This window comes from Chiloscyllium plagiosum, chromosome 5 (assembly GCF_004010195.1).
Source record: "Chiloscyllium plagiosum isolate BGI_BamShark_2017 chromosome 5, ASM401019v2, whole genome shotgun sequence".
Lineage (NCBI taxonomy): Eukaryota > Metazoa > Chordata > Chondrichthyes > Orectolobiformes > Hemiscylliidae > Chiloscyllium > Chiloscyllium plagiosum.
The window spans coordinates 61,134,781-61,155,551 of record NC_057714.1 but is presented as its reverse complement, the minus strand read 5'-3'; the positions used below and the strand labels follow the sequence as shown (position 1 = coordinate 61,155,551).

The 20,771-nt window shown below is 37.9% G+C and overlaps 1 protein-coding gene across 1 annotated transcript in view; it reads left to right on the top strand.

The window, feature by feature from the left end:
- The window catches only part of lancl2 (LanC lantibiotic synthetase component C-like 2 (bacterial)), a gene marked incomplete at its 5' end in the record, with an annotated part of 34,378 nt that extends 14,611 nt beyond the window's left edge, over positions 1 to 19,767 (top strand). The window contains 5 exons of the mRNA XM_043690153.1: positions 4,570 to 4,716; positions 6,212 to 6,394; positions 11,728 to 11,904; positions 16,443 to 16,515; positions 18,292 to 19,767. Coding sequence (XP_043546088.1) covers positions 4,570 to 4,716; positions 6,212 to 6,394; positions 11,728 to 11,904; positions 16,443 to 16,515; positions 18,292 to 18,368 — 657 coding nt within the window. The remainder of the gene's footprint in view (positions 1 to 4,569; positions 4,717 to 6,211; positions 6,395 to 11,727; positions 11,905 to 16,442; positions 16,516 to 18,291) is intronic.
- Positions 19,768 to 20,771: the final 1,004 nt, after the last annotated feature.

Genomic DNA, 20,771 nt, shown 5'->3' with positions numbered 1-20,771 from the left:
CCCTCCCACGCTGTGTGTGTGTGTCCCTCCCTCGCTGTGTGTGTGTGTGTCCCTCCCACCCCAGTCTGACCTATCACCCTCACCTTGACCTCTTTCCACCTATCACATTTCCGACGCCCCTCCCCCAAGTCCCTCCTCCCTACCTTTTATCTTAGCCTGCTGGACAAACTTTCCTCATTCCTGAAGAAGGACTTATGCCCGAAACGTCGATTCTCCTGTTCCCTGGATGCTGCCTGACCTGCTGCGCTTTTCCAGCAACACATTTTCAGCTCTGATCTCCAGCATCTGCAGACCTCACTTTCTCCTCTTTATAAGAGTCAAATGAAATTAAAACATGAACCTGAGGGGACTGAACCAGGTAGATATCGAAAGGATATTTCCTCTTATAGGAGAATCTAGAACTAGAGGTCCTGGTTTAAAAATAAGGGGTACGCATTTAAAATAAATGAGGAGACATTTTTTCTGAGGGCTGCAAATCTTTGGAATTGGTTTCCCCAAAAGAGAATCTTTAAATATTTTAAGACAGAGGTAGATAGGTTACTGATTATCAAGGGGATGAAAGATTATCAGGAATATGTAGGAATGTGGAGTTACAGATAAAATTAGATCAGCCATGACCTTGTTGAATGGCACAACAAGCTCAAAGGCATGAGTGATCTACTCCTGCTCTTTGTTGGTATCTTGGTGATTTTGAAGAAAATCTGGCAGCTCTCCCACGGTTCTGGTCATCATGCTGCTTCAATGAATGCCATCAAGATTATATCAATTAGCCATTCATTGGAATTGCTGTTCGAGATCACTATACAGTATTGGGGTGTGGTGTTTAGTAACAGTAGTGACAGAAATAATCCACTCCCTGGTGTTCCGATTAAAGGTGTTTCAGTGGATGTTTTTTTTCTTGTTCAAATGCATTTAACGGAAGAAAATGGTATAAGCAGCTGACCAGTTCTCCTCCTCTTTGTGAATGGACCAGAATGAAGGCAAATGATAACAATTTGCAGTAGGGCACGGTAGTGCTGGCTTGTTTGTGTTAAAGTCATGTTGGGTGTTGGACGTCTTGGATAATGCTGTAACACCAGTGTAGCATTGTTGCTTGATATTAAAAAGTTGTGAAAGCTGTTATATAATTGCATTTTTGTCGAAGAAAAAAAATTGAGTACTTTTAGTAATGTCTCTTTCCTGTACCTTTTCAATAATTCAGTCTCGACCTTGCATTCTCTTCAATCCTTGATTTCTCAATTGTGATAGAGATCATTTTGGCTTCTGTCTTTACGTTCATTATTCAAAAACACTTTCAGAGCCCTGTTGTGATATCTAACTGTTTCAAAGTTTCCTTTCCCACTGCTTTAACTATCATGAAGTTCTAAGGTCACATTTTTGTTATCACCTTTCTAGACTTAAGTCTTTCTACCTGAATTGCTTCTTTTGACATGGTATTAGCCTTTTCACTCTCTTCTGTACCTAAGTATCTATTCTTGTTTCTTAGCAACTGGCATTGAATGCGGTATACCCAAGTCTAGCCCGGTCACTAAATCTTTTTATTCTACATACTTAATGAATATATTGGATTGTTGATTACTATCCTGTATTGCTTCTATATGTTTAATATCACATTTATTCCATAAGTGAGATTAGAGAACTTTAGTAATGTCACATTTTTTTCCTATTTCATGGAATGTACTTTAATTGTCCATTATATTTTATGTCTCATTCTGTCCACACGCATGTTTTGTTTGGCACTTTTTTTTTCTATCATTTCTGAGGTGGCATCACTGTTCCATCTTGTTTGATGAAAGTGCGCATTCAAATTTGCAATGACCTTTTGACTCTGTCATTAATTTAACTTAAGAAATAGCATTTTGAGTGCCATACCTGTTGCCATCGCAATGCCCTGTTGAAGTCTATTTATTTTAATCTTATTTATTGCTCTGAGCTAACTTTTATTTTATCCATTCCAATTTTTGCGTTGACTCCTCGTAGCTGAATCGTTGTAGCTTAAACTATCAGCATTTTTATTTGGAACTTTATCATATGTCTATTAGAAGGTTAAATGGTGTTAAATACAGAATGTCAAGGTGCTCCTTGTAGTCTATTTGACTTGTCAGTTACTCAAAAAATGCAGGAAGATGTTTCCTTTTCAAAAGACATGCCAACTGCTATCTATTAGGTGCTGAAAATTACTTGTACAATCAAGTGCATGTCTGGTAAGTCATTCCATTATTATTGTGTCTGACTTGTGACTTGTCACCCTTTTGTAGAATATAGGAATCACATTGGCATGTCTGCAATCTGCTGGTACATTTCTGGTGATCATATTCATAATTGCCAAGGGCTTAAATGTTCATGTTAATTTACAGAGATCATTTACCGTTTTAACATTCTTTAGATTTGTATCTCATAGCCTTATAATTTTAAAATAATGTTTGTGTGCTTTCTTCGCTACTTGTGAATACTGGATCAATGTCCAAGATATTGTTATGACATTGGGGGTGAACCCCTTTGTTAATTAAACCAAATGCCCAGAAAAGCTCACCTCACCTCATAATCTGTTAAAATATGAGTGACAGAGAGCTCCCAAATTCTACTATTTAAAGAAAATAACATCAATTTATTTTTTTCTCTCTAAAAGTGAACATTAAACAACTACTAACATTTCTAAGGCCTCCTTTCTCTTAACTGCTTATTATCTGCCTCCAACTCTATAACTCTCCAACTCTGTTCCAATAAGCCACTTATTAAAATTACACCAACTTAATTTCAAAACCACACAGCCGCTGCCGTCTTCTGTGTTATCCTTCCTGTTCAAGATCTCTTGAGTTGGCTTCTTTTTGTTTTACTGCGAGTATGTTTCATATGAAAAGGTCCTTTGATGGAGAGTCTTTCCTAATTTCTTGGAGAACAAGATGTTAATTCTCCCTGCATTTCTGTCTTGACAGCAGTTGCTCTTTTACCAATTTTCAAAAGGTTTGCATTTTATACTCCCCCAGCATTGGATCGTCTCATTAGTTCGATGTTGGCAAAACAATAAATTTAAACTCAATTGGGTTTTAGTATCCTGGGGCATGATTTAAACTGATTGCTGTTTTGACAATAATTCAAATTTAACCAATCAAAACTCGGGTATCCATTTCACAGCCAAATGTTACATATTTTCAATTTTCCATTATACCCTGGGACTGCCATCTAGTCATTATCACAGGTGCCTGTAATCTCTGAGTTCAGAACAACATTCACTCTCTCTTAAAGGTACAGTACACATCTTCAACTTCATAACAATATTGATAGGTTAGGTGAATGGGCAAAACTGTGGCAGATTAATTTTAATATAAGCAAGTGTGAGGTGATCCATTTCAGACAAAAAGAGATTCATTTTTTTGGGAAGGCACAAAATAAATATAGTGGATGTCCAAAGAGATTTGGGGATTCAGATGCCACAAACAGATGAAAGTAATAGTTAAGCATTCTAATGCAGTGCTGACCTTCATATCTAAAGGGCTGGTGTGTAGGGATGCAGATGTTTTGGTGCAGTTATACAAATCCTAGTTGGGCCCCATCTGGAGTACTGAACAGATCCAGGCAGCACACCTTGGGAAGGATGTTTTGGCCCTGGAGGGAGGTCAACGTAGGTTTACAAGGATGAGACCTGAACTTAAGGGGTTATGTTGTAAGGAGCGATTAGACAAATTAGAACATTATTCTCTAGAATTTAGAAACTTAAATGGTGATCTAATTGAGGCCTTCACGATATTAACAGGGAAAGTCAAGGTAGGTAAAGATAAACTATTTCCCCTGGTTGAAGTTCTAAAACCTGGAGGCATGGTCTAAGAATTAGGGCCAGGCCATTCAGGAGCATGTAAAGAGTAGTGGAGTTTTGGAACATTCTCTTCCTCAAACGGCAGTTGATGATCATTCAATTTTTAATTTTAAATCTGAGAGACAAATTTTTATTAAGCAAGGCTATCAATGAATATGGGCCTAATGCATAATGTTAGGCCACAGATCAACCATGATCTTATTGAGTGGTAGAGGTGGCTCGAGGGACTGAATTGCCTATTCCTCATCCTATGTTTCTCTGTCTCAGCTGCCCCCTTATGCTCCAAAATCACAAGCATTTAATATATAATTTGCATTCTCACTTATAAGTGATACTTTCTACCAGCTCTCTTACACACTGGCATTGCCTGTCAAGATCCTATTTCTAAATATTGTGCTTGGGTCCAGTGTCATGAATCAATTACCTACAGAGTTATACACAAAATTGTGTTGTATTTAAAGCGCCCTCTTTAATAAACACGTGTAATGTTCATTGTAATTAATAGGCTTCCTAGGACTCTGTGAATCATTCATTTATAGAAATTGATGACTAAAACATATGTTGCATGTATTTTCTCTTGAAATGAATGTGTTAATTGATTTATTACAACAATTAATAAAGCACGGAGTAAGACTTTACTTTATAAATGACTGTTAATGAGAGAGCTATGTGTTCATCCTTGTAGCAATTTTAGAATTTTTAAACCACAATATTTTTTCTGATTTCTCCTTCCACTATTGTAATCTATAAAATAGGTAATTAATGCCATTATCGAATCTGGCAAAAATCTTTCCAAGGAAGAACGCAAAACTGAACGCTGTCCTCTTCTCTACCAATGGCACAAAAAACAGTATGTTGGAGCAGCCCATGGTCTAGCAGGGATCTACTATATGCTAATGCAGGTTGGTTTCAGATGTCAACTTTGATTTCTTTTAACCTCAGAAACCTACTCAAAGGGGATGAGCTCTATTTGCAACATCTATTGTAAATTTAAGTTGATAGAATTCGGTGATCCAATAGGCAGATACACAAGAATTGGTTGAGGAATGAAAGGATATAAGTTATGCATTATTGAGAACAATTGATGTGACCAGCTGGTGAATGTATGAGTGTCAAAACAGCTATTGTGGTACTCTTGATGTATCAGATATATTAGTTTGTTGCTGCAGTACAAATAATCATTAGATATTTGCCATTATTAGGGAATAAATTGGAAAGCAACTTCTGCACAGTTAAGCATAGAAATTGGCAAGTCCAAATCACTCTGCTTTCGGAACTAACTATAACACTAACAGTTTCTTGTTAAGAGTCAGCATTGAAAGAATGTGAAGTTATGATATGTTCCCACCAGGCACACATTAGAAGTGCCTGAAAAGGTTGGGGTTATGAAATCAAATCTAAGTGAATTTCGACACCAGTGCCAAGTCCTCAGTTACTGTTCAGTATTTTTTCTGGCACTAAAAATGTAATAATAGAAGTATAGAGTTTCATTTATTCTGTTCTTACTTATTATTGAAAATCTCTTTCTTTCAATAGCTTTCTTTTCTCTCGCTCTCTCTTTCGTTGTTTCTTTATTTTCTTTCTTGCTCTCTGTCTCTCTCGCTCTCTTTTCTCTCCCAACGTTTTATCGCTCTCTCTTTATATCCTTTTTTTTTCAATTTCTGTGCATAATTCTACTTAGAATATCTGATTGCAGCTCCTGGTTTGGCCCATGCTTGCTTCAGTTGGATTCCTCAACCTGCTTGTAGATGACATTGTTTCTCATAAAGATTCCAGGTCACCTATAGATGGTGGCAAATTGATTTGGTTTTCCATTATTGCCAACTTCATTGCAAAAGCCCAGAGAAAGTCTCTGGACAAGTGTAATAATAGTGCCATTTGTTTGTCACTGAACATTCAACCACAACCTAATACAACCTTTTCGGTTAGAGTGCCACCATTTCTTTTAGTTCTTTAGCATTAAAACTGAACGTGATGGGATGAAGTATTGCTTCATCAGAGAAGTAAATATACTAAGACTTTAGTTGTGACACACATTCTTTCCCTATATTGTAAAACAATTTAAAAATACAACTGTTAGAAATATTTGGCAGGTCCATTAGTAACTGTAAATGAAGTTTAGATAAATATCTATAACATCTATTACTCTGGCTTATTTAGAATGTGAAGCTGATTCCAACATGCTGTCCTGAGTTTCTATTAGGAAAATTCAGAGCTGAACCCACTATCCTGCATTTTCCTAATACACTTTTTTTCTTTTGTTTTTTGCTGTACATTTTATTTTCCCTTTACTTTTGTAGATATAATCATCTAACCTCTATTACACTAAAAGTTATACGCTTTCCTATAAATTTTGCATGGAATTTCCTAGATTTTAAAAGTTTGTTCCTGTTCCAGGCAGGCTCAAAGTTGGATCAGGAGACCCTCGCGGAACTAGTAAAACCCAGTGTGGACTATGTACGACATAAAAAGTTTAGGTCTGGAAACTACCCTTCATCATTAAGCAATGAAACTGATCGACTGGTCCATTGGTGCCATGGTGCTCCTGGTGTTATACACATGCTGATTCAATCTTACAAAGTGAGTATTTGAATTACGTGACAATTTTACTTGCTACAATTTAACTTTTCTTGCTACAATTTATTGTCATAGATGCTTTTGTAGTGTAATTATGGATAACATCATTTGGGTCTGATCATATGAGTGGGTCTTAAATTGGGAGATAGGTATCAGGACCCCATGAAAGTCCTCTTCTGTGCACATACAGAAATTGTCTAAGAAGTTTATACTCAGCAGGCTAATGTCTGCTCTCAGGACACTCTGCAAGTATCCTGATACTGAACTTTATGACTGAGATTTGGATCAGATATTTTGGACCTACTTGGATGTCTAGCCAACCAATTTACATTATCTGACATAACTTGATTGTTAGCCAGTGTAGCTGAACTGAGCACTACAACCAATAAGACCATCAGAAATAGGAACAGGAGTAGGCTGTTCAGCCCCTTGAGCCTGCTCCACCATTCAGTAGGATTGGTTGATCTGAGATTCCCAACGTCCACTTTCCTGATCTTTCCCCGTAATCCTTGATTCCCCGACTGATCAAGAATCTATCTATCTCTGTTTTAAATAGACACAATGACTCTGCCCCACAGTTCTCTGTAGCAAGGTGTTCCAAAGACTGTTTAACCATGTGACAGAAGAAATTCCTCCTTTTTTTCAGTCTTAAATTGATACCCCTTTAGTCTGAGACTATGTCCTCTGGTCCTAGACTCTCCAATGAGGGGAAACATCATCTCAGCATTTACCATGTCAAGCTCCTCAAGAATCCTATGTCTAAATGACATCACTTCTTGTTCTTCTAAACTTCAGTGAGTAGAATTCCAATTTGTTTAGCCTTTGCTCATAAGACAATGTGTCTCCATACCAGGAATCATCCTGATGAACCTTCTCTGAACTGCCTTCAATGAAATGATACTCCCTTAAGTAAGGGGACCAGAACTACTCCCAGTGCCTGCAAAGTCAATCCTATGACCCTTGCCAGCTGAACAACCACACAGCCAGTCCTTTATTCATGACTGTCCACTCACTAGCTGATTTGAACCTGCTCAATTCAGGTAAGTTATTAGTGATACAAAAAGCAGGAGTGTTATCTCCTATCTTTGATTCTCCTATGCTTGCTGGGCTCACTCTGGAGAGGCTCCATTGATCCATTTCTGGTAGTTCCATTGGAATGTAGAAAGATTTACAGATCTACCAAAGTAGAAATTTCAATCACATGAGGCTTCCTGTAGGCTCAAGGAGACATGCCAGGAACCTGTGTTTATCTGTTGTTACTGGCCAGAAGATCTGGGCGAATTGATTTTTGTTTTTCCTTGGAGCTCATATTCACATTCAGATGGAGTTAAATCTAGATAAATGTAAGGTGCTGCATTTTGGAAAGGCAAGTCAGAGCAAGACTTATACACTTAATGGTAAGGTGCTGGGGACTGTTGCTGAACAGAGACCTTGGAGTACAGGTTCATAGTTCCTTGATAGTGGAGTTGCAGGTAGATAGGATAATGAAAAAGGTGTTTGGTACGCTTTCCGTTATTGGTCAGAGCATGGAGTATAGGTGCTGGGAGGTCATGTTGCAGTTGTACCGGACATTGGTTAGGCCACTTTTGGAATATTGATTGCAATTCTGGTCTCCCTGCTATCGGAAAGATGTTGTGAAACTTGAAAGGGTTCTGAAACGATTTACAAGGATGCTGCCAGGGTTGAAGGATTTGAACTTTAGGGAGAGGCTGGGCTGTTTTCCCGGGAGCGTCAGAAGCTGAGGGGTGACTGCATAGAGGTTTAAAAAATCATGAGGGGCATGGATAGGGTAAGTAGACAAGGTCTTTTCCCTGTAGTAGGGGAGTCCAAAACTAGAGGGCCAAGTGCTGGCAAATGGGCTAGATTAATTTAGGATATCTGGTCGGTATGGACAAGTTAGACCGAAGGGTCTGTTTTCGTGCTGTACTTTTCAATGACTCCATCAGCTAGAAGTGGAAGAGGATGCTGATGCTAGGCTTCTGGACCATATGCAGCATGTAATTTGGGAGTCCTTTAGATTAGCATAATGCTATTCATGGTATGACATAATTGGTGTTTTTCCCCATCCAATCTCCACAGGATGGCTCTAAGTGTTCTATGCCCGCATATCTGTTCTTGTCTATTGTTTAATCACTTTCTTTCCAAATCAACTTACATATTTCTTCAGTAGTGTGCTGTACAGTTTGCAAGATAAGGAAGGGACTCATGGTGAACATTTTTATTTTGTATCTGAAACCTGGTGCATCTGTGATTTGGCATCAAAGTGAGTGATATTCTGCTGTATCAGGAACAGTGACTTTGTTTTTCTCCTGAATGTGGCATCTAGTACCACTGTCAATGGCATTACTAGGTATGACGATGCAGATTGATATAACTGATTTTAAAAAAAACTTTGCTTTTGAAGGCTTGCAATGGAAAATATTCTGCATGTTAGAGCAGTATCTTTAGTGGATCAAAGTATAAAAGGCGACCCAACTTCTTTGGTTATGAAATGTTATACTCTCGTTTAGAAGCCAGTCTTAACTTTCTTTACCCAGCAATGCATGTTTTGCTTCTGTATACTGTAATTCGCTACATGGGGTCAAATAGGTGATAAAAGCTGTGTTGCAAAGATGAAATATGGGAGCATTAAGACATACCCATAATCGACAGTGTGCGCATGACAAGTGACAACCTGAAATAGGCTCTGAAACAAAATGAATGAAGTATGAAATTATAGCTCATGAAATAAAAAGCTACTTTATATGAAATTAGCTAAATAACTGGAAATAGTGGTGCATAATGGATGTTTTTTTCAGACTTGAAGGTTTCTAGTAGACATCCATAGAGATTGAAGTTAGGACCTTTTTCTCTTTCCAGTATGTTACTGACTAGACCTCTGTGTACAGAGTGCCATTTCAAAATTTGTGGATGATCTGAAACTGGAAGCATTGTGAATAGTGAGGAGTTTAGTGTAAAACTTCAACAGGACAGACAAGTTGATGCAAGTAAGTGTGAAGTGATTCATTATTTTCAGAAGAAGACAAGCAATATAAAATGAAGGGTACAATTCTGAAGTGAGTGCAGGAGCAGAGGTAACTGGGAGCATATGAACATAATTTGTTGAAGATGACAGGAAAGGGTTGAGGGAGTGGCTAATAAAACTTACATTATCCAATGTTTAATAGGAGCATAGAATTCAAGTGATTTGAAGAGTGATGCATTGAAATGAAAGCATTCTCATGAATATTACCTGTGTCATGTTTAGTCAAGCTACCAGAGAAGTGAGTGTGTTCTTGAGAAAAATGGTATTTTAAAACAAAAGGAACTTACTTGATGCAGTGGCTCCAGAAACTTGGCAAGATGGATCCAAAGTTAGCTGTTGTGGTAGGAGACTGAGATCAATATCCAGCAGCGGTCCACTATGGTCAGAGCTGGGACTGTTATTGTTTGTGATATATATAAATGATATAGATGAGAATGTGGAGGGGATGATCAAGTTTGACGATGACACAAAAGTTGATCAGGTGGTTAGTAGTGAGGAAGCAATCTTAAGATATAGATTGGTTGGTCAGATGGACAGATCAGTAGCAGATGGGATTTAACTCTGATAAGTTGTGTTGTTGTATCACCATAGTCTTACCAGACCATAGTGGCTGCTCTCGCTTTGGGAGAGGCGACTGGTGATAATTTAATCTGAGGCCACCAGAAGTTGAGAAGAGTCCTTCATGGTAACCTTAAACCGGTGATGGGAATTGAACCACTCTGATAAGTATGAGTTAACACACATTGAAGGTAGTAACCAGACAAGGGAGTACTCAATGAATGGCAGGACACTAGGAAGCTCAGAGAAACAAAGGGTTCATGGGGGTGCTTGTCCACAGATTCTTGAAGGTGGCAAGACTGGCTAATAGCTTGATTAAGATGGCCTACAGTTCACTTGCCATTATCAGTCATGGCATAGATTATAAAAGTAGAGGTTATGTTGGCGCTTAGGCCACAGCTGGAATATTGTATGCATTTCTGATCGCCATCAATAAGAAGCCTGTGTTTGCAATAGCGGAGTTGTAGAGGAGATTCACCAGGCTATTACCTGATAAGGCTGGAAACCTCATAACCTTTTAAAAAGTATGTGAATGAGCACTTAACTGTCATAACATTAAATGCTATGGGCTATGTGTTGGAAAGTAAGTGTCAGCACAATTGATGAGCTGAAGAGCCTTTTCTGTATTAAGTGATTCTGACAGTGATTTCAGCAAAGTTCACATATTTTGAGACTGTGATGCAAATAGAAGGGGAATGTTTAAGGGGGAATAATAAGATACGCTAGGCACAACTGGGAAGCAGACGTAAGGCAGATTCAAGACAATGTGAATGGACATTATAAAAATGTGGATTGGTCTCTGAGGCAGGGAACAAAAATAACAAAGAATAAAATACTGAATAAAGATTGTTTATAATTTGGCCAACTCTCAGAATGAAAATATTTGAAAGACAGGACTGATGACAGAAGCAAGAAGGTTGGGTTAAATTTGTGTGAAGCACTAGTTCAGGTTCTACAAGAATATTCTCCCAGTTCTGGGAGCAAGATCCTTTCAGAAAAGTCCAAGAGCATTGGAGAGTGTGGAGAAAGGATTCATTAGAGTTGAATTCATTCGTCGAGAGATAAGGAACTTCAATTCCATTGAGTATATAAACTAGCACTCTCTCCCTTGGAGAAGACCATGCTGGACATCATATTCTGTGCAGTGGATTTTGTACATGGCGATGAATGATGGTGGAGTGAATTTGTGGATCGATGATATGCAGAATAGACTCCCGATATTCCATATACCAATGTGATCTCATTATCAGATCATGGGATGCTCTCAGTGCACAGAATGTCATCAAATTGGGAAAAACTGAGGTTATTCAGTTCTTTGCTTAGGAAAACTTGTTGTTTATGGTGGGATGGTCTTTGAAAGCAAAAAAGCCACTTCTGATCCCGAATTGAGTTTTTATGATGATGCCACAGTCAAAGTGAGTCAGCAAATATTCAGTGATCTCTGCATTAGATGGTAGATGGTTTCAAAACTCTTTTATTATGGTTAAAGGTATCTTTGTACAAATAATTCAACATGATTTGTCACATTAATATTAATTACTGATGTTTTGACACTCATTAAAGTGGTGATCACCCACTTCCAGACCAACAGCTCATTGTATAATTAGTGTATAAGTCAATCACATTTCTTTTGGGAGAATCCTTGAAGGCTTCTACTTCGATTTGCAAACTACAGTGTTTGACTTTCATTGGATGATATTTTTGTTTTAAAGTTGTGTCCAATTGAAATTTAAACAGTTTTTTTTTTAAATAGACCTTTAAAGAAGAAAAGTACTTGAGAGATGCAATGGAGTGTAGTGATGTTATCTGGCAGCGAGGGTTGCTGCGGAAGGGTTATGGAATCTGCCATGGAACTGCAGGCAACGGATACGCTTTCCTCTCTCTATACAAGTTGACTCGGGATAAAAAGTATCTCTACAGAGCTTGCAAGGTAATGTGAAAAGTAATTACCATCCATAATGCAACAATTAGATACTTTTATAAAAAGAGAAATACTGTAAATCCTGGAAATCTTAAATGAAAAGAGAGAATACTGGAGAAAGTCAACAGGTCAGGCAGCATCCGTGGAGAGAGAGAGAGAACCGTCAACTTTACAAATCTGATTTGATTCCTCTTCGTTGAATTCTTTTAATTTCATATTTCATTAAATAAACTAACTTGGGCAGTGGGTTGGTTAACTCAGTTGACTGGGTATCTGGTATGTGATGCAGAGTGATGTCAACAGCATGGGTTCAATTTCCACACCAACTAAGGTTATAATGAAGGATTCTCCTTTTCAACTTCACCTTCATTCTGAGGCATGGTGACTGAGAGTTAAGTCACTACCAGTTGCCTCTCTCTAATGAGAGGGCAGACCTTTGGTCTGGTAAGACTATGTCGATTTTACCTTACTTTAACTTGGGGAACCTCCCACGGCATTTCACTCCCTCTCTTTCTTCATGAAATGTCTCATTATCTGAGGATGCTAATCATGATATCAGCATGGCGAATGGAGGAGCAAACCCAAGAAGTAGCTACTTACACAATTAACATTTATTCTGCGCTACACCCTTGCTATCTAGACAACTGAACTAATTGATATATGCGAGCACTTCAAAGTGGTATACTGAAACAAAAATGGATGCTTAGACAGGAAAGAACATAAAAGAATAGTGGGGGGCACGGTGGCACAGTGGTTAGCACTGCTGCCTCACAGCGCCAGAGACCCAGGTTCAATTCCCGCCTCAGACGACTCTCTATGTGGAGTTTGCACGTTCTCCCCGTGTCTGCGTGGGTTTCCTCTGGGTGCTCCGGTTTCCTCCCACAGTCCAAAGATGTGCAGGTCAGGTGAATTGGCCATGCTAAATTCCCCGTAGCCTTAGGTAAGGGATAAACGTAGGGGTATGGGTGGGTTGTGCTTCGGCGGGTCGGTGTGGACTTGTTGGGCCGAAGGGCCTGTTTCCACACTGTAATGTAATGTAATCTAATCTAATATGTGACCAAATATTTGATCAAAGTGCTGTGGAGGGCCTTAAAGGGGAAGGAGAGATAGAGGTTAAGAAATGTGAGGAGTAAGTTACATTTTTTTAAACCTAGATAACAAAGCATGAGTATCAGTGCTGTGCTGGAGGATGCTTGAGAAGCAAGAGCTGAAGGAACACATATTTCTGGGAAATGGAAGTGAATTTGAAGGCTGGAGATTATGAAGTTAGAGAGGAATGAGAATGTTAAATTGGTAGCATTGGATATTGGTGAGGCAATGCAGATCAACAGGAACATGTCTGATTGGGTTATCATTAGGATAGGTAATAGCTGTTACTTGAGTATATAAACCAAGGATGGGGTGACTGAACACCTTAAATTTTCAATGAATCAGGAATAATCAGGATTCATGACGGGTAGGTCAGGCTTTACAAACCTCATTGAATTTTTCGAAGGGGTGACTAAGGATTGGACAGGAGAATGTCTATGGATATTGTTTCAGATGGACTTCGAGAAGGCATTTGATAAAGTCTCACCTAAGTCACTGTTAACTATAATGGAAACCATGGAATTGAGAACAAATTCCTGACACAGAAACTAGCTGTAGCAGATGATGAAAAGTAGGAATAATTTCAGATTGGCAGATTGTGACCAATAGTGTCCTACAAGGATCTGTGTTAGAGCCTCAATTATTCACGTTTCTGGTTGGGCTAATGGCGTAGCTAGTTATATATCCAAATTTCCTGCTGACACAAAGTTAGGCGGCATTGTAGAAATGTAGATGGTAGCACTAAATTAGAGAGGGATATCGATTGACTAAATGAACCAAAACTAGCAGATGGAGTTTGATATAAGCAACTATGTGGACCTAAAAAGTCTAGATCGGGGTATTTTCTAGGGGTTCAGGTGGGAGATATTTTAAATGTCACAAACAGGTGGAAAAAATGATCAAGAAAGCTGGCCTTTATGTCTAGAGAGCTGGACATGGATGCAGAAAATATGCTGCAGTTATACAAAACCATGGTTTAAACCCCATTTGGAGTACAGTGAACAGATCTGAGAGAGAAAACAAAAACTGAGGGCAAACTAGTGAGGAATATGAAAACTGAAAATAAGAGCTTCTTTAAATATTTAAGGAAGAACAAGGTCAAAGTGAGCATAGGCCCCTTATAAAATGAATCTGGGGGAATAGCTATGGTGAACAAGGAAACGGCAGAGAAGTTTAACAGATAATTTGCATCAGGTTTTATGGTGAAAGATACTATTAATGCAAAAGAATACACAGGAGGAATTTAGTACCATCACTAGAGAAGTAGTATAAACAAACTAATGGGTGCTAATGGCAGATAAGACTCCTGGCCCTGATGGTTTGTGTCCAAAGATCTTAAAAACAGTAACTACAAAGATAGTGGATACATTGATTGATTGCAATTTTCCAAGAGTCCTTGGATTCTGGAGAACTACTAGGGGATTCGGAAACTGCCATTGTGATACTCCTATTCAAAAAAGGAGAGAGGTAAAGTGTGGGCAACTATAGACCAATTAGCTGAACTGTTACTGTTGGGAAAAATGTTGAAATGAATAATTAGGGAAGCAACAGCACATTTGGAAAATCCTAAACTAATCAAGCAGAGTCATCTGGGCTTCAGGAAAAGGAAATCATGTCTGACTAATTCATTAGCATTTTTCAAGGAAGTTGCAGTTTCAAGCAAGTGTAAGTAGAGAGGAAATAGTAGCTGTGTTGTCTTTGCCCTTCCAGAAGGCGTTTGACAAAATACCTCACAAACGTTAAGTCATAAGATAGGAACCTACAATACTGGAGATAGTATATTGACATGGATAGATAGTTGGCTAATGGGCAGGAAACAGCAAGTGGGGATAAAGGGTTCATTTTCAGGTTGCCAGTCTGAAACCAGTGGGATTCCACAGGGATCAATGCTGGGACCGAAACTGTTATTAATGACTTGGAGGAAAGAAGTGAATGTATTTGTCGCCAAATTTGCAGATGACAAAAAAGTGGGCAAAATGGCAAGTTGGGAAGGCGATGCAAACCATTTCCAGGAGACATTGATAAGTTAAGTAAGTTGGCAAAAAGTTGGGAAATGGAATATAATGTGGAAAATGTGACATTGCTCATTTTAGAAGAGAGAACAAAACAGCAGTATTATAATAAATGGAGAAAAGTTGCTGCTCAAATGGACATGGGGGTACTTGTGCAAGAAACACAGAAAGCTGGAATTCAGGTGTAAGAAGTAATCAGGAAAGTTACTGGAATGTTGGGCCTTATTTCAAGGGGATTGGAGTATGAGAATAGAGAAATCCTATTGCAGCCATACAAGGTGCAGAAAAGATCACATCTTGAGTACAATGAGCAGTTTTTGATTCCCTCATTGGAGGCAGTTTAGTGAAGGTGCACTAAGATGACCCCTGTTATGAGCCAATTGTCCTCTGAGCAAAGGCTGAATAGATTTGGACTCTAGTCACTGGAATTTAAAGGAATAAAAGCTGATCTTATTGAAACATTGATTGTAAGAGGCTTGATAAGGTAAATACTGAAAGGACATATTTAACCTTTATGGGAGAGTTAAGACCAGAGGGCATATTCACAAAATAAAGGGGAGATGAGGAAATGTTAATCTTTGGAATTCCTTCTTACAGAGTGCTATAGAGCAGTGTTCTTGTATGTATTTAAGGCTAAGATAGATTATTGATCAGTAGGAGAATCAAGGATTACGAGGAAAAGCCAGGCATTTGGACAAGGAATGGTGGAGTAGACTTATGTACAAATGTAAAAACAAGGACTGCAGATGCTGGAACACAAAGTCTAGATTAGAGTGGTGCTGGAAAGGCACAGCAGGTCAGGCAGTATCCGAGGAGCAGGAAAATCTGTTTGTTTCTTATGGTCATATGACTCTGACTCCAAGTCCCAGATAATGCCCTTTAAAGAAAATTTGGCCTGATTTTGTTATGGTCTTGCTCTTGACTTCACAATCTGCTGGCCTTTTGAAGCAGATTCATCAAATGATCAGGATCATGGTTTCAGCTGTCTGTCACTTCTCATGCTGGCACTCTTGCAATTCTCATGACATTCATTCCCATAATACAACTATAGAAGTAAGATATAAAGACAATGTATTTCTCTGTCAGCTGCAATGATAGCCACAACATTATTGATACTAAGATAGCTGACATGAACACTGCAAAATCAACCACCATTGTAAATAGCAGTAACAATTCGCACAAGGTAATCTCCAAACAGTAATGAGATCCACCAATACCCTGGATAAGAATTCTACTTCTGTACAGCATTTCCTTTTGTAATGCTTTTGGTAAAACATATTCTGCACAAAAGTCTACAGTTTTACTGTATAACTGTTTTAAAACCTTCAAAGAGGCAAATAACAGCTGACAGTGTGCATATCCACGTTTAATTTTTTTTGGATTATGATAATTCAATACAGAATTACAAATTGCAGAAAACAACTTCAGTATTGCTTGCTTTTACAGTTTGCTGAATGGTGCTTGGATTATGGGACACATGGATGTCGTATCCCTGATAGACCATATTCCTTGTTTGAAGGTAATGCCCTGAGCTATATTTGGCGTAACCATCATTGAAGACTAATTAAATTGTAATTTGATTTGTTATTGCAATTATGTATTTTGGTAAAACCAGTTCTACTGTTGCTGTTTTAACCCTGTTTTGCTGGGGTCAATCCTTATTTCAGACAATTCTTTTGCTGTGTTATACTTGAATTAGGCTGTAAAATATCAAGCAAAACATTTTACTAATAGACAGAATGGAGAAATGGGTAGCAACATGAAGATTAATGCAAGGAAGTATGAGGTGATGTATTTTGGGAGGATGAATATGGAAAGATGATATAAAAGACATGATGAGGTTGATGAACAGAGTTTTTGTTGTCAGTATATGCAAATCCTCAAATGCCAAGGCAAGTTGATAAGATAATTAAAATGCTTATTGAATATTTGAATTTTTAGTTAGAGATATAGTTTGTGAAAATGAAGATCACCCAGGAACTTCATAATCCACTAGTCAAATTAAATTTCATTGAAAATATTGTGAACAATTCCAGGACAGAAGAGCTGTAAAAGCCTTAAAAATACCGAGGAGACTTACCGGATATTATCAGGAATCTTAAATTAGGAAAAATGATTTGGAAAAGTTGGCAGTCTCCACTTGTCCTGCCACCTTCTATTATGTATGTGCATATGCACCCAAGTCCCTCTGTGCCTGTGCCACCCCCTCCCCTCAGACCATACCTCCTATTTTATGTTGTCTTTCAATGTTCTTTCCACCAAGGTGCATCACTTCCCATTTCTCTACATTGAACCCTCATTTGTCATCTATCGGCCCACTCAAATTTCTCAGTATTCTTTTGGAGTTCCACATTGACCACCTCGCAGTTTATAATTCTTCCAAATTCGTGTCATTTGAAAACTTTGAAATAGTCCCCTGCACACCAAGATCCAGGTCAGTATTATATATCTGGAAAAGCAAGGGTCCCAATACTGATTCCGGTGGAACTCCACTACAACCTTTCTCCAGCCCAAAAAGTATCAATTGACCATTATTGTTTCCCATCACTCAGCCAATTTTGTTTCCCATTGCTACTGTCCCTTTATACTATGGCCTATAATTTTCCTCAAGTCTGGTGTGTGGCATTATATCAACGACCTTCTGGAATCCATGCATACTGTATTATCAGCATTATCCTCATTCAACCTTTATGTTATCTCTTCAAAAAAATCTCCAAGTTAGTTAAGCATCATTTCCCTTTTAGAAATAAATGCTGACTGTTCCTAATCTTCCCCCCTTCTTCCATGTGACTACTTATTCTATCCTAAGTGGTTGATGGCGGGAAGCTTCCAGAAACAAAATGAAGTTGACTGATCTGTAATTTCAGGGACTATCCCTTACAATCTTTCTTGAACTAGGTCGTAACATTTGCAATTCTCCAGTTTTCTGGCACCTCCCCAGAGTCGAGGGAAGACTGAAAGATTGTGGCAGTTTCTGCCCTTACTTCCTTCAAACTTCTTGGATGTACCTCCTATGGTCATGGTGACTTAATTACTTTAAATGCCAACAATCTATGGAAGACTTCTTTCTTATTAATTGTGAACCCTTCTAGTGACAGAGTTTCTGCCTCTGTCAGCAAATGTATACAGAAACCATGATTTACTAAGCGGGCAGTGTTTTTTTTATTTCTAAACATTCTGAAAAAGAATTTTGCACATTTTGTTCATTATCTTTTTAGATTTAATTAGTTTCTGTTTTAGTCTCAAGAAGCACTAAAAATATATTGGGTTTTATTTTCTGTTTTGTCCTAAATAGGAATGGCTGGAGCAATTCACTTCTTGTCTGACATGTTGAATCCAGAAGCATCTCGATTTCCAGCCTTGGAGCTCTGAAGTACAGCAAGCTTGTGCTAAATGGTGATCAAATGATTTTGTATCTGACTTAGGAGGACTTCTTTTCAGTGGAGAACAGAACATCTTAGTGTCTCCTTTATGAACACACAGGCCAAGTCTGTCAGTATCTCACGAACCAATACGTTGAACGCGACATGTGGAGCAGTAGCTCGGAATAACTTTATTCTCTGAAAATTAGTGTGGCATTTCAGCTTAAAGATTAAAAATATTAATTTAATACTAGTCCTCCTTTTGGTTTGTATGCAAGCTTACAATCCTGTGTCTGTGACTGTGTCTTTGTTCTTGTTTGTATTGGATCTAATCGTTTGCCAAATTTCCTTTTAAAGTGGTTATGTCCTTTTGTGCATGTTAAGAAGTTGGATCATCGATCCGATGATACCACTTTACTTCTGATTTATGTTTGGATGTACCTAAAGAACAGCGCTCATAAATTTGTTCCATTAGTCAGGGTTGTTGGTCATGTTGCAGACTTCCAATACAAATCTTTGCATCAAGGCTAGATTAAACATAGTTGCTTTTGCTAAATCTATCAACTGGTTTGTGTTGAGGAAAAGTAACCTATATGCTGGCTTTGTATAATAGTGAATTTTCATCCAAAAATAACTCTTATCTCTCACTCATATTCTCTGTCTCATTCTTTCTGTTTGCTTTCTTTTCTGTTGAATTATAATAATGTTTCATTGTTACAAAAAAATATTTAGTTGGAACAAAGCTTGTTTTAAGTATTGGTGGCAAAGAGCAAACATTGCTGAAATATGATAATCAAAAACTAGCAAAGATTTATGGCTTCTGTCCTTGCAGAATTGCTAGCATTTCTTGTGGAAATAGGCTAAGATTGTGTACCTATATGGATTACTTTGCTAGAAGTTGGAAATAATACTGGATTTTATTAATGTTAGCAAATTTTAATTTATATTGAAGTTTGTTTATTTTTCCCCTAAGGTAAAGTATTAGTGAACCAAACTATGAAACGTGCAGTGCCAATTTTGACCATATTGACCAGTTTCATCTTGACATTTTATGGTGAAGGAAGCTGCAAAATGTCGAAAATAATGCTATATCAATCAGAGATTAATATTCTCAATCACTTTTTAAAATGGTGGCATGAGAACTGTGCAGCTCAGTCATTGTTACCAAAGGTTCAGTCATTGCTACTGTCTTTACTGTAAGACAAAACCAAGCTATCCATAGCATTTCTGTTTTTGATTTCATTTACTTTTATGGCAGTGTTGATTTTCTAAGTAGGTTTTTGCATAGCATACATAGCAAAAGTATTTATTTTGTTTTTCCTTTTACTGTTTCAATGCCTTTCCATCGCCATTGACATACTATGTGATACCCGAGATGAAAGATGGTAAAAGTTGAAAGGAGTATAATGTGGTTTTCCTGCTGTCATAACTGAATTGTCTCCTTACAGATGGCTAACATTCATGTTTCCCTGAATCCATGCTTTTTTGATGTGGAGGTGTATGTGCAACAGTCAGGTTAATATTTCTGAAGAGAAGTCTGTTCAGATGCTGACTGACCTGTGTTTTTTCAGCATTTTCTGTTGTTTCGTACTTTTCATCTGTATTAATTATTCCATGTAAACAATTCTTATGGATATTTTTCAGACAAAGCAATAAAAAGCATAGAAAAACCAATCACCAAACAGTTAGTGATTCTGTATTTTTCAAAAAAACATTAAGGAACTTGCAGCTTTAAAGCAGCATTTCTACTTTTAGAAAAAAAATCTTCCTTGTTTTTGGATAATGCAATGGCTTCACCTTTCATTATCTCTCTAGTCTTCTCCAGCCCCATAACTGAGATATCTGTGCTCATAGTCTAATTAAGATAACAGAACCAAGCTTTGCTGCTTGATTTGAATATAACTTAGTTGTATGGAACTGAAGAAAATCTTAGAACCACGAGACTTGTTTCTTAGGCATGGGACACTAAATTATACAAATACATCATTAACAGGAAGTAATGTGATGATTATCTTGAATGTTATTAGGCAAATATAACAGGCAATTTGCAGACACCATGTAATTCTCACAGCATGGAAAAAAATGACCAGTTCTCTTTCCTTCCACCCCTTTGCCCATCTTGTACAAATGTTGTTTGAGAGATGAATACTGTTCGGTGTGCTATGAGGTCTCTGTAATCTCCTTAAGTGGTATTAAGCAAAGAGCACAAAGATATGGAAAGATTGGTTTTCTTCATAACTTACTTTCCTATCAATCTAAGTGACCTCGCCTTCTGCCCCTCATCTATGTTATTTATATAAATTATAAACCGTTAAGGTCCCAGCACTGATCTCTGTGGCTTACCACTTGTTGCATCTTGCCAACCTGAAAGAGATCCATTTTCAATACTGTTTGATTCCTGTAAATCAGTAAT